Below are 14941 nucleotides of genomic sequence, written 5' to 3' on the forward strand. Positions count from 1 at the left end.
TGATATTCTTTTTGGCAAGTAGTGTTGCCAGGCTGCCATTGACCTAAACAACCCTCTGCTTTTGTTTCCCAGACAGGACCATCCTGGTGGATGTGGCTCTTCCCGCTCTGAGAGGACTCTACATCCTGGGGACCCTCGAGTTCCCCAGCAGCTCCAGCAACGTCCTGAGTGCAGCCTGTGTCGTGGTGCTGGGGGGTGTGCTGAGAGTGGGTGAGTGAACAGCTCATCTTTGGGATGCCTGGGGGTTATTTCTGCTCTTGATAGGAAAAAAAAAAACCTGTGGAGAATGACTTAAAGTGTCACTATAAACATGCTGTCCAACCTAGTGCACTGTGGCTATCTGGATATCTGCAGTTTGGACACCCAGGATCCATGGGAAGCAGGATGATTATCCACTGGAGCTAATTACCTATTCCTTTAATGGCAACTGGACCTCACTCCTGGTTTCACTGGGGCAGAGATTTTATCTGATATGTGTAAAAGCCGTCCCTGCTTCCTGTGGGGGTTGCTTTATGAGACAGTAATTCCTCAGGGCAGGATCTGCCCCGGTGTTCAGGCAATGCCTGGTGCCTATGGGCATTGATAGGACACTTTTTTGTGACACAGAAATATTTAAAGCCAACATAAACAGAGCCATGAAGAATTCCCTGAATGCCTGGAAATCCTGCTGTGGTGTGAAACAGCTGGATTCAGCACACTTGTTCCTCTCATCCCTCTGTACAGATGAGCACCAGGACCACAGGAAGGTACCACCTTGACCCTACCTCCAGCTGTTTCACAGTCCCCAAAGTCACCAGGGCTGTTCCACATTATTTACAACAATCAGGATCGGTGTTTTTCCACTCTGAAGTAATTACTCACATAATTCCCTTTAAATATCAAGGTTTCTAAAGCCAGGCATTATATTTACTTACAGGAATCCTTAGGACGCTGGGATCACATTGTTGATCATTGCTTGACCTTTCTCAAGATTGGTTTCATGAACTTTAAAAAGAGAATTTGTTTGTGTAATCACCTCCTGAGGAAGTCTGCTTCAATATTTGTTTGTTGTTAATCTCAAGGGACTGTTTAGTTAATATAGTACTGGCCAAAAAAGTTATTTTGCTGTCTTGTGTTTTTCTTTGGAAAAAGAGGTTGGAAAGCTTAATCTGGGAGGTTAAAAAATATATATACTTAAAAGACTGTCAGTCATTTCTTACTTAGACTCCTTTGCACTTTAAATACAGTGTCATATTGGTTTTAAGAAAAAGCATGTGTTCATTGCTAAAAACACTTATTAAAAAAACATTGAGGCACTTTGCTGCACAAACTCCCCTCCAGCACATCTGTGAGTAGTAATGATATTAAAAGCCAAACAGGTATTTGCAGCTGTTGAGTCGCAGTCCAGCATCTCCTGGAGAGCTGTCCTTGTTTCAGCTGTGACATGATGGGTGGATACAGACTCTGCAGGTTTCCCAAATCTCATTTCTCTGCCTGCATGTAGAGCAGGGAGTGCCTGTTTTTTCCTGCCTTCCCCTTTCCCTTCCCATGTGTTCGAGGCCTTACGGAAACGTCTTGGAGCCCATCTGTCCAATCCTGCCTGTTCCACGCCTGAAGGAAGGGTTTTGAAGCCCATCTGTCCAACTCCACCACACCCTAAAGAAATCCTGACACAAAATAGATAATGAGACAGTTTAGTAAACAGATTTAATAGATGTGGACATCAGCGTTCAGCATTGCCTGAGCGGGATCTCAGGTCGGCATCACGTGAGCCGAATCCCCAGGTCCTGCCTGTTGTGTAATTTCTCCATGCCCTGTTTTCAGTGTTGAAATCTATAACCACATGCTGTTTCTTCTAATTCCATGGCCTGAGACAAAGACTTTCTGGTAAAGCTAGAGTATTTCGTTCCCTTGAACTTTTAGAGAACAAAGACCAGTTTAGAAATTCATCTTATCTGGTTTTGGTGTCCTCCAGAGCACTTGACTTCTTCTCTGCAGAGAGAAAACAAAGTCACAAGGTTAAGTCATGACCATAAGTGCATAGCAACTAAATGATGATGGAAAATATGTAACAAAGGGAAAAAAAATCAGTGTAAAATTGGAGTTTATCAACCATAACAAGAGCCTAATTAATTTTATTGAAACAATAATTTACAGGCAAACTGGGATGAAAAAGTAGTAATGGTTGGGAAATCAGAATTTTTGGAACACCATTGACCATGCAGGACCAATCATCACTTTTCTTTTTAATGTATGATCACAATCCATGTGAATGATGATCCCTGGAAGATGTGAGATGATTTAAGATCCACAAAGAACTCTGTCAGAACTCTCAGAAAACCCAAAGGAAAATGTGTGTATCTACCCCCACAGGAATATCTCTGGGTGCTCCTAGACCTTTAGTGTTGTTGGATTCAGGGAAACTTTCTGATTATTTCTACTTTCATAGTCCTACCTCTAAGATAAGGAGTTTCTCTCTTTCACTTTATCCTTCAAAGTCTTTTATTTTATGGTGATGTTTGCAGTAGAATTTTAGTAACACCATTTATTTCTATTTCTCTGTACCATGATATTGTAAAAATTGGCTATTTTTCCAGCTTATAAAAGGAAGTTTGAGGTTCAGAGAGAAAGCAAAGTGCTAAATATCTTTAGCACATCTGTGTCAAAACAAGGTAAGAAATGATGAATTTAACATTTCACAGTTGTTCTTCCATTCTCAGCTAGGATGATTCTGTCCATTTTAACCCACAAGCATTAAAACTCAGACGATATGTGCAGAAAGTGCCCTGTTCCACTGCTGAGCAAAGCCCTCAGCTCCCAATAAAGCTGAAGGAAATGCTGAAGTTCACTTGGCACACATTGATCTGTTGGACTCTTCCTGAACTAAACTGCACTCAGCTGCTCTTTGCTGGCAGGCTGATTTTGCTTTTTATAGTAGAGCTCGCCAAGTAATTATCCAGATAGGATTTCTCTTTTTATTTCAACTTGTCACATTCTCTCCTTCACATATCTCCTGATAGCTGCTTGTCAGTCATGTCACTCATTGGAGGCAAGAAGCCTAAGGTCATCATTAGCTCATGGCTTGATTGTCTGGAGAGGGAACCCCAGACAATTCTAATGCCCCTTATCTTGCTTGTGGTGAGAGCTCTAATGCATTTAGTCCCACTCTTTTCCAGAAAGAGCCCCCATACTGCTTTGTCAAGGGATAAATCAGTGTATTTCATTAAATGGCCATGTGTTAGCAGTAAATAAAGAGCAGTAATTAGAGCACCAGTGAGTTTCACCAATTTACTGTCTTTTCCAACTTCTCCAGCACTTCTTTTGTGTGGGTCCCATCTTTGGCTCTGGGCTGAGTCCCACCATCCCTGCACAGCTGTCCAACTTGTATGAAGAAGGGATTCTGTTGGTGTAACAAGATGCATTTTCATTCCGGATCACAGAAAAAAAATTGGTTTGAAAAGTTCATTGGAGTGTTTGTATTCCCTTCAATGGCTGTATTCTCTTCCTGAACCCCTCAGCCTCTGTTTGGCTTTGATCCCTTCCAGGACCTTCAGTTTCTTTTAACTGATTGCTCCATGTAGGGAGGGGATTTGGTTCACATGTTCTAGACACCCAAATTTTAATGTGGACACCAGGACATGAGCTGTTGTTCCAATAGAGGTCTATCCAATATAACCAGTGGAGCCCCTGCAGTCAGTGGGACTGGTTGATAAAGGTATCTAGAAAAAATCTACATTAAAAAAAATTTAAAAAACCCATTAAAAATATACATTAAAAAACCTGAATGTAGGTATATGATTCTCCCCAGAAATATGTTCAGTTGCCAATTGTAAGGATTTTCTATCTTTCTGGGCACCCTCAGGTGTTTCCCTCTACCTGCAACTTCTGCTTACAAGTCCCACCCTTCAGTCATTTATTCCTATCTTATATCTGCCATCTTCCAGAGAGGATTTGGAGGGCATTGGACTGTCATATCCCATCCTACTTGTCTCACCACTTATTCCTCATTCACCCCCCACTTCTGGCTGTTTCCTACTCCACAGCTGTGGCGATGTGGAGCTGAGGACTTCTGAAATCTTCTGTATTTTTGGCAGAAAGAGGCCACAAAGTGAGGTCTTCTTGTTTGGCTGCTATTCCAGGCTGCTTTTCAGAGTTAACACCTGAAGGAAGCTCCAGAAGCGAACCAACAGTAGGTTCTGTCCTGCTGGGTATTGATCATGAATAAAAGCTCCTCAGACTTTCATGTGAAAATATGACACAGTTTTTAAAATAGCTGGGTACTTAGAGTCCAAGAAGTTTTGGATTCAGGAAACAGAGATAGAGGAGATGGTCCCAGCAAGATAAGATGGCAAAGTCTGTTTGCCAGGTGAAGGGAGGAGATCTGTCTCAGAGATTTCATTGCTCTTATATATGCAACAGCTGTTTCAGAGTGTTATGTTGTGAAAAAAAGAGAAGGCTAGAAGGGAGGAAACACCCACTATTCTAGGAAAGAATTGAATGGGTTTTGCTATGGCACAAAACCCCAAACAATACAGCAAAAATCTGTCAGGAGGAACATCTGGAACAGAACTGAAATATGAAAACAATGGAAAATGCTTTTAAAACTCAACAAACTAGATCCAGACCACAGTTCAGGATAAATGAAAATCTGGGTAGAAAAAACACATCTCTATTTCTGTTCTCCTGTTTATTCCCTCCTTTTTTCTCGTAGTAGGTTTTCTCCTCTCCAGGGGTTAGACCTGGAGGATGAAGGATTCTGAACCAGCTGAAACAATTGTGCTAACATATCTCAACATTTGCATCTCACACTTCTTCAGGACAGTGTATATCAGTGGTGAATTTATTAACACATCAGGTTGTTTATTAACACAGGATTATCATAAATGATTGGGGCTTTTTGCACTGTGTAGTGGAATTGGAAGAACATGTGTTTGAGGGAGTCCTGCCTCTGTCTTTAGTGGCTCCTGATCTTTTCTGCACATCTCACCAGACATTTCCATCTTTTGATAATTTCCAGGTTGCAAGCATCCCTTTTCCTGGTTCTCTGCCAGCAGCATATTAATATTTCACTTTATGATCAATCAGGTTGCTCATCAAATTGCCAGGGCTTCCAGCTGGAGCAGAAGCATGAAAGGCAATCCATTTCCACTCGTCTCATGCAGGATGGGGAATTGGGCAGCTTGATGTGGTCTTATGTAGGCTTTTCTCACCACAGAAAAGTGGGACAAGAAAGCTGAAGTTTTCACAACAAAGTCTAAAGATGGGCACTTAAAGCCCAGATTCTTCCCTTATGTGTTGCAGAAATCATTATTCCTGTTATTTGTGGCAAGTTGCAGTATCCAACAAAATTATTACTAGATCTGTGGTTTCATTGCCACTTACTTCATAAGGTTCTGAAATTTACCCAGGTCTGTGACTTGTGTGAATCAACTACTTCAGAGTCCCCTTATGAGTAAGCTGAAGTAGCTGCTGCTTCCCCATCTTCATTTTCATAGGCCATTCTGCTGGAATCTATTTAGACTTAGCCAAAGTGTGTATCTGAGACCTTACTCAGCTTTTCCCTTTGTTTTTTATTCTTCCCCATTCATTCCCAGAGGGATTCTTACCTTTTCAAGACCTCTTGCTTTATTATGTTCAATATTAGAGAATCACAGAATGGATAAAGTTGGAATGGATCACTGAAGATCATCTAATCCAACCACCTTGCTCAAGCAGGGTCCCCTAGAGAATTCTTTATTTTTTTCCTAATTCTTCACTTCTAAATTCCTGCTGACTTTCCTAGAGCATCCTTGCAATTGTTCTCTCCAGCTGTGTCAGTTTATCTGCTTACTTTCAGCATCCTCACACAAATTTGGGTCCCTAATAAAACATGGAATGCCACAGGGTTTGCAAGACCAGACCTGGTTGAGTCCATGTCCCCATTCCAGTCACTCAGGCTGTAAATTAGTGTGTGCCGTGTGCCTGCTGCACTTGTGTAGTTTGTTAATCACAAAGTTTTGTGCTACTAAGTAAAGTGCCTTGGAGAAGCCAATTATACAATATCAAAGCTATTATCTTTATCAACTAGACCTGTAATCTCATTAGGAGATGATAACAAGGAAGTTTCACAAGACCTTTTTTTCTATAAAAGCAGGTTGATTGGCATTAATTATATCATCCACCTTTAATGATTTATTAATTGTGTTCAGAGTTGGACATTCCATTTTTATTTATTTTTCCCCCAGAATCAGTGTTAAGTTGACAGGCCTGTAATTACCTGGGGCTCTTACTTTTATCTTTCTTTGAAATATTGGCACAATATTAGCTTTTTTCAAGGACTCTCAGACATCATGAGTGATTCCAAAATTATTGAAGAGTCCACCTTAATAGTCCAATGGGTTTCCTGTAAAACTCTCTGCTAGCACTTGCATTCAAGTTATTAACATCCATTGATTTAAACTCATGGAACTACTGATAGCAACAAGCAAGTATTAAGCCTATTTTTCTTCTAAATATTCTTAAAAGAAGCAGAATTTTTCTACTGATTGATGACTACTGTGTTCTTTTGTGTAATTTACCAATTACAGATCCAGCCACTGGAGAATTTCTGTGAATATTATCTTCCCTTTTTAATTTTATTTTATTTTCCATTATAAATAGATTTATTATGATCTTTGTTTTTCACTCTGACCGTATCTTTTATTTGTATGGTTTTGGCTTTCTTTTTTTTAACAAGGGTATCATTTTTTAATGTTGTGCTTTTTTGGACTAAAAGTTATGACTTTTAGCTAAATGTAGATGTAAATATTTTAATGGAAGGAGAACTTCCAATTCATCCTTTAAAATCCCCATATCCAATCCTTTGTAAATGATTGTTAAGTCTGGAAGCCTACTTAAAAATCGTTTTAAAACTGAGCTGAGAATTGGGTATATGAGATGGTTTTAACTGACTTAACTATAATAGTAAATGCTTTGTAACCAGGTGTAAAAAACATGAGAAATTGTGAAAGCATATTTGGAAACAACCTAATTCCTGCTTTTCCTCTGTTCAAAGCACAGTTTTGTGAGTTTAAACAAGGAAATCAAACCTGGATTGGGTGGACGGTGGACACTGGAATATAATTGCATCCATGTCCCCAGAGAATATACATGCTCACTAGTATGAGATATTAGATGGGGAACATGCAAGTCTTGTACTGTTTGCCTTTTACTCAGTAAAAAATTGTACAGAGAATTTAAATATCCTCAGTTATCAGTCAGATGCTGGTGGGGAACAATTTATTGTTTTATTGATTTCACTTAAATAAAAAAATGGCTCTTAAAGCAAAGTGTTTCTTTAGGATACAAATTCAGCTCTCTTTTCCAAACTAGTAATTTTTAAATATTAAAAGAACATGACAGGCCAGCTAATTTTGTACAGATACATATATATATATATATTTTAGTTGTACATCTGCTGCAGTTTTCTGTTGCATAATTGATTTAATCTCTAATTTTAAAGGAACGCTGAACTCCTTTACTGGACTCTGCATACATTTCTCCAGGGCAAAAACTGTACTACTTTTTCCTCCTTAGTATCTGTTTAGTGCTGGGCCATTTTCCTCTGAAACTGTAAACTACCCTTGGTGAAATAAATGAAGGCAAAGTTGGAATACAGTTTACTGTGCAGTTATCCCCAAAACTTCTTGGGCACTTTCTTTTTCCCTAATTTTTTCCCCCTCAGTCTTCTTTCCATTTTTCCCATCCTTGGTGCACGCTTGCCTTTCAACTGGTGAAGAAGCAAAAAGGCAAAAACTGGTTGAGAAAAGAAATATTAATTCAGCCATTTAGGTATTTCTTTAAAATCAGATTCACACATATTGCCCCCCTAGTTTCCCTCCTGTTTTTAGCACCACAGAAGCCATGGATACTTTTGTCATGGGTTTGATGCTGTTTTGTCTTTATTGCAGGTTCTTTGCAATATCCCCTAGAAAGGGATTTAAAGCTGCTGTTCCTTCTTCGGGCTTCTGAAGGGATTTTCTGTGATCGTCTGGAGGATATAAATGTGCACCCAGGGAGTATTGGTATGAAACATGAATTACACTTTTCACAGGAAAATAATTTTTGGTAATATCCAAATCTACCACTGTTGAGACTGTTACTCTTTGGTACAGATAAACTTCAAACAAAGGTACACAAATTTTACAGCTAACATTTAATCTTCTGGGATATATAATTTCTATGAAAAGTTTCTTTATTTTGGATTTGTCCTCTGGTTTTGGATCCCTTTTCCAGAGGGGGAAAAAAATGTTCATTGTCCAGAAAGATTAATAATAGCCACATAATTTTTTGTACTTTTTATTCCTGGAGTTTTTTACCTAATTTGTTTACTTAGAATTTTTTTTTAATGGTAGATATCATTGTCTGCAATTCCTTCAAATCTAATTTGTGTCAATGAGACTTCTGTAGTAAAATCTCCTCTCTTGCCTGTACATGCAATGATCATTTTACTTTATTGAGGACTTATTGCTCCTTCACTTTGTATTTTGAGTAAAGTCTTTGTGCTGTTCTTACACTTCTCAGAAAATATCGAAACATACTTTAATAAATATAAAGATTTTCATATACTTAGTTATTGCTTCAGTTTTTCTCAAGTCTCTTTTTCTTTAACCTTTGAAATCCTCCTTCTGTTCTTTCTTTTTTTTTCCCCAGGAGTTTATGGACAGGTGCAAATTTATAGTGCTTATCCTAAGATGCCTTGGACACATCTGGGAACTAATGTTGCTCCTGGCAATGAAAGGTGGTATTTTGGCTAAATATGCTTTCAAATATTAAATTTTGGCTCCTGTTGCTATGGCGTGTATTTAATATTCCTGTGAGTGGCATTATTCTTTCTCTTGTGATTGGCTCTGTTTGAATTCTGTCTAGATAGAATAAAACAACCTAGGTAACAGAAAATTGCACCATGATGGGGAAACTGATGATTTTTAAGGTCACTTCCAACTCAGATTAACTTTAATTCTAAAGAAATCTAAATTCCAAGGATGAATCAATCTGTGAATTCCCTCCTTCCTTCCTTCCTTCCTTCCTTCCTTCCTTCCTTCCTTCCTTCCTTCCTTCCTTCCTTCCTTGTTTCCTTCCTTTTTTCCTTCTTTCCTTCCTTGTTTCCTTCCTTGTTTCCTTGTCTCCTTCCTTGTTTCTGCCTTTCAGCCAGGCCTAACAAAGCCTGAAAGGTTCCCATCAGGGCAGAGGTACCAGCATTTAGGGAAATGATTGTGAAGATGAGCAGTGAAAGCACAAAGACCTCACCAGCAGAGCTCATCTGTTGTGAGCTCTCTCAGAGCTGTGCGTTCGGTGCAGATTAATTGTTTAGGAATTGCTGTGTAGCTGATCCTAATCCAAACCCTGCAACTTCAGAATCACCCTCTGGAAATTCTTCTCCTTCCCTGACTGAGATGGGAGATCAGAGTAAGCAGATTCTGACTGAAGTATGCCAGTTAAATACTTGGATGAAATGGATCCAGGCTAGATCTGGGTTGCTGCCCAGATATTTTATGTGAAATATCATGAGGTGCTAAGATACAAGTGTTTGGAGTTAATGCATGGACATTAAATATAGCACAAAGAGTTGTTTTAGTTGTTAAAAGAAAGGAAAAAAAAAACAACCAAAAACAATACCCTATTTTTCATTAAAAATCTACCAATAGCCAGCTAAGAGTTCATGTGGTTGGATACAGGAAATAGGTAAAGCAGTGCTGGAATATGAAAACTGAAGGAAAATAAAAGCTGAAGGAAGTGGATTTTATTGAAGGAGAGGAGCTGCTCTATATAATTTTCCAGTATGAATCAGCTCATCAGTTCAGAAAGGACTTTCCTGCCATTTCAAAAGATATGCAGTGATTCCACAATAAAAAAAAAAATAAAAAAAAAAAAGAATTTATAGATTAATAAGTTTTTGGTGGATTTCTCTACTGAATATTCACAGGTATTTTATACTAAGTGCTCATCAGGAACCTACTCATCTTTGAAAAATACTGGGGAAAGAGACTCTGGAAAAACTTGACAACATTCCTTTTGGTTTAGGACCTTTCTCTCTGCCCTTCTGTCACTCTATCCTGCATGTGAGGCATTGTCTGAATTCACTCAGTCCCTTTTTCCTCAATAATTCCCTTTTTCCTCAATAATTCCCTGAGGAGTTTGGATCATCACCCGGCCAGCATCAGTCACCCTGTAACAGTGTTCATCAAATAACACCCTGTAAAGGTGTTCATCAAATAGAGATGAACACTGATCCTTATGCATTTTGCTGTCACTAAGCACTTCTATTTTCCTTTTGTAAAGCTAAAAGTCCCCCAAACTACAAATACAACTTTGACTGTAAAAGGGGATCTTCAGTTCAAGATTAAAACAAATAAATGCAGGACTCTGTGCAATGTTCAATAGTCAGCAGAGTTTTAAGTGCTGGTGCCTAGAGGGTATTCAGCTCCCAAGGGCAGGATTCAGGTTCCTAAACAGATGGTTTAGGCCCGTTTGAGGTGTCTTTAGGCTCTTTTGAGATTTTTTTGGGGTTCTTCCATGGCTGCACATTTGTCTCCAGGAATGCTTCAGGAACCAGTCCTGTCTCCTATCACATCTGCCAGCTGATATTTTAGATACCCAGGGATATCTCACATAGCAGGAGGTGCTCTTGTTTAGGGAATCAAATCCTGCTCAAAGTGCCCAATTCAGAGAACTGAATTTTTTTCACCCACTACTGACTGCACCACGAAGCTCTGGTGGAAGTTCAGATGCCAAGTGCAGAGAGCCACACGACCCTGCACATGGTTGTTGTCTAAATCCAAAGCTGACTTTCAGCTCTGCAGAATATTCCTGGCATGAAAAATGGTCTGAAATGTCTTTTGGAGGCAGCTTGAGCTCTGAAATGCTGTACTGGAACTGTATATGTTGTTAATCAATGGTGTGAAGTAGATGCTTCAGGATTAATTTCCTCCCACATATTTCAGACATCTGTTTTTGCAGAAAGCCCTAAAGGGGCTTTTCCTACAGCATAGCCTGTAGACTTTTTTTCTTTTTTCTTTTTTTTTTTTTCTTTTCAGATCTCCCTGAGCAGAACTGTTCATTTTTAATGAAATTTGTGAACCTAACTCTTGTAAGTGTAATGACATTAAGTTTATATCATGGTGTTACAGGATTTTTGTGGAGGATGAAGTAGATTGGGATCAAGGTGGGGATATTGTGATCAGCTCTTCCTCCTATGAAGCCCACCAAGCTGAAGTAGTTACACTTAAAGAAGTCCATGGTCATAATATAAGAATTCATCAACATCTTCTGCACAGGCACATTGGTAAGGAAGGTTTCTTTCCTTTTTTTTGAGAGTTTTCTTCTGAAGTATTGACTTTCCATTTCATATCTCAGCAGGATCAATTCTACTTCCTTGTGGTATCTTCATTTCTTTCTCCATATACTTTTTTAGCTTGCTGATTCTAACATGAATTTCTGTGAATATAATCAATTTACTGCTGAATTGTTTGGGAAAACTTTCTGGTGTTTCAAGTTGAGCTGGTTCACAGACAGAGAAAGCAATTTTTCCTCTCCTAAAGGAAAAAAAGAAATGTAGGATTTTAGGCCCTTTGCACAATTTCTATGGTATGTCAAAAACCTGGAGAAGAATTAAACCCCACCGTTTTTTCAAATTTCAAAATAATCATATTCATAAAGTTTAAAATACAAAATTTTATCAATTCCATGGCAAAAAAAAAGTATTTATAAACTAATATCTAAATAAACATAAAATCTGCATATATCTATTTTATGTGTAGACTGCATGGATCAATATTTTTGTGGAAAAAGGAATGCAGTGCTAATACATGCTTACTTTTATTTCAACCTATAAAGTAAATTTATTACCATCTATTTAACAAAACAAAAAGAATTTTATTAACAGGTCAAATTCTGAAGCTTCAAACCAAGGATTTTTCTTGTGCACATCAATGTTTTTTAAATTTGATCTTTATTCCAGCCAGTAGGCCCAGAAATTAGTGTAATGGATAAAAAGATCCAGAAATATAGTGTTTTAAATGGTGAATGTTTAAATGCCTGAGTCAGTAATCAAAGCTTCACTTAGAACTGAGCTCTGTTCTGCAATTATCCACAGTGTTAATCAACAGTAGCCTCCATGGTACAGCTTTTTATGACAATTGCATTTTTCAAACAAAATGTGCAGTTCAAAGCATAGAACATCTAGACTTTATTTCCAGTAGTTTATGCATTTTAGGGCTTTCTTTTTAGCCGATGTAGATATAATAAATGTATCATAAGGGGAATTAGAGTAATGCAGCAGTTGTTAGATACAGCTGAAAAAAAAAAGTACTGATGGAAAAATTAATGGGTAAATACTGAGTTTCACCTTGGCAAATGTAGATACTTGCAGGAAATGTTCACACATGAGCCAGTCTCTCTTAGCTCCCTGGAAAATTAAAGCAGAAAAATACATACAATACATGCTTCTCACTTGTATTTTATCTGTCCCTAAAGCAGGTTTATAAAATACACAAGAAATTGCACTTGAGATTTGCCTACTGCTCTCCACCATGCATAAAGCCAGTCTGGATGACTAAATTACATCTGCATGTGTCTAAAATCACCTGAGATTATCCAAACTAGACAGCTGCATAAACTTGAGAAAAAGTCTCCTTCAGAGAGGCATTGAAATAAATGTTTTAAAATCCTTTTAGAAAGCACACACAAGCCAGACATCGTAGCAAAGAGGGTTTTGGCATTGACATTAGTCTGATCCTGAGGAAAATTCAAGGAGATCAACTCTGCAGTGTGCTGAAGAGTAACTCCAGCATGCAGAGCTTGGAAAAAATGAAGTGTGAACCTGTTCATTGCTTTGGCACCTGCACACCTCAGGGGAAAGGTTTAGCACCTCCTTGTCCTAAAAACAAGATATCTTGGTAAAATATAAGCACACAGTGAATATTTGATGGGCAGGTGGCCTTTCTGGTTTTGTGTCGACGCACGCAGTTTGTGCTGGGGGTGAAACACACCTGAATGTCAGCGCAGATTCTGCAGAGGAGCTGTCAAGATTTATGTCCCTCAAAGTACTGGCTAATAGGTATGATAGACACTTATCACATTTGCTTTCTTGCAACTCCCCAGGGTGTCCCCATGAGACAGAAGATGGCAGAAGGATCCCTTTGGCTGCAGAGGTTGGGGTCCTCACACGGAACGTGCAGATCCAGTCGGATGTGGCTTGTGCTGGGAGGATGCTCGTGGGACATTTCACAGACTCCAGTGGGATGGAGTTTAAAGGTAGTTGAGATTCACCTGTCCTCATCAAGCACACTGGTTTTGTCCAAGAAAGAGGTGCAGCAACATGCGAATCCATTCACATTTGCTATTAAAGTCAGAACCAACTGATTGTCGGCAGGTATGAAACATGAGCACCACTAAAAATTCATAAATGGATCCATAAATCATATGGAAGATATTTTAGGAAGGGCTGCTGTGCTATTTGTAAGGTTTTACTGTGTGTTTGTATATATTTATTAGAAATACCCATCACAACAATACACTGACAAAGTACCTGATGTTATATGTCTGACTGTTGTTAACGTGGTTGTCATTACTGATTCTTATGTAATTTAAGTTTTTATTTCATTCCATTTATCTCATTGCAGGTGGTCTTCAACTCTTAAATGTTCAATTTTTGAATTTTGGGCCTCCTCAGCTTTCTGCCATTGAATTCAGGAACGTATCCCAGGGGTCCTCAGTGGTATCATCCAGCATTAGTGGCAGCTGTGGAGCTGGCATTAAAGCAGTCGAGAGCAGTGGGATCTTGTTGCACAATAATGTGGTGTTCAACACCACTGGACCTGGCATTGATTTGGAAGGGAAAAATCACTCCCTCATCAGGTGCCTTGTTATTCTGAGCAGGCAGCCAGCAGGTTCATTAAGCTGGGTTGCTGGCATCAAGGTGAACCTGGCCACCGGTGTCTCCCTTCGTGGCAATGCTGTGGCAGGATCCGAGAGGATTGGCTTCCATGTCAGGGGCCAGGAGTGTTCACTAGCTGGAGAATATTACAGTGAAAATGTGGCCCATTCGAGTCTCCATGGCGTTCACCTGTACCAGGAAGATGGATTTCAGACCTGCACTAGAATCACAGGCTTTCTATCCTATAAGAATTACGACTATGGTGTCATGCTCCACCTTGGAGGCAGCGTTATTGTGGAAAACGTGGTGCTGGTGGACAACACTGTGGGACTCCTGGCCATGGTGCACTGTGCCAACACAGATCAATGCTACACAGGGAAAAAACTCATAGAACTTAAAAACTCCATCATTGTTGCAACAAGCTCGACTTTTGACTGCCTCAGGGACAGGATCCAGCCTCACTCAGCTGATCCAACAGCCCAGGACCGACCCCCACATTACCCTCTAAGAGGCCGTGTTGGGATTTTATGGCCCACGTTTAGCACCACTCCCAGCCAAAGGCCAGAGCAACCCTGGCACAAAACTGGGCATTGTCCAAAAGCCCTGGGAATCATGAAGCTGAAAGGTTGGTCTTCTGCCTCCACTGGCCAGACTGTTGTGTCATTGCTTTTCTTTACTCATTTCATTATTTCCAGTTGAAGTTTTAGCCTCCCACGGATGGACTATTAGAGAAATCAGAGTCTCAGTGAAATTGATAGCACAATTCCTCTACAACTTGATACAGTTTAATTGAGAAAAAATATTATTTGATAATTTTCACTTCCTGAATCTACTGCAGGATAATTGTTGCCCCTAGAAGCTGTGGCTGCCCCATCCCTGGAGGTATTCAGGGTTGGGTTGGATGGGGCTTGAAGCAGCCTGGGATAGTGGAAGATGTCCCTGCCCATAGCAGAGGAGTGGAATGAGATGATATTCAAGGTCCCTTCCAACCCAAATCATTCTTGGATTCTCTGATTCCATGACAATTATGTCTCCTGCTAGTGTGTAGATTCCACCTCACACATACCT

The 14941-nt window shown here is 39.5% G+C and overlaps 1 protein-coding gene across 1 annotated transcript in view; it reads left to right on the forward strand.

Annotated features, from left to right (window-relative positions):
* PKHD1 (PKHD1 ciliary IPT domain containing fibrocystin/polyductin) overlaps nt 1-14941 on the forward strand; it is a 240494-nt gene that overhangs the window by 152772 nt on the left and 72781 nt on the right. Inside the window, exons 52-57 of the mRNA XM_074536510.1 lie at nt 73-210; nt 7908-8021; nt 8650-8737; nt 11127-11281; nt 13099-13251; nt 13620-14498. Coding sequence (XP_074392611.1) covers nt 73-210; nt 7908-8021; nt 8650-8737; nt 11127-11281; nt 13099-13251; nt 13620-14498 — 1527 coding nt within the window. The remainder of the gene's footprint in view (nt 1-72; nt 211-7907; nt 8022-8649; nt 8738-11126; nt 11282-13098; nt 13252-13619; nt 14499-14941) is intronic.

This window comes from Zonotrichia albicollis, chromosome 3 (genome assembly GCF_047830755.1).
Source record: "Zonotrichia albicollis isolate bZonAlb1 chromosome 3, bZonAlb1.hap1, whole genome shotgun sequence".
Classification (NCBI taxonomy): Eukaryota; Metazoa; Chordata; class Aves; order Passeriformes; family Passerellidae; genus Zonotrichia; species Zonotrichia albicollis.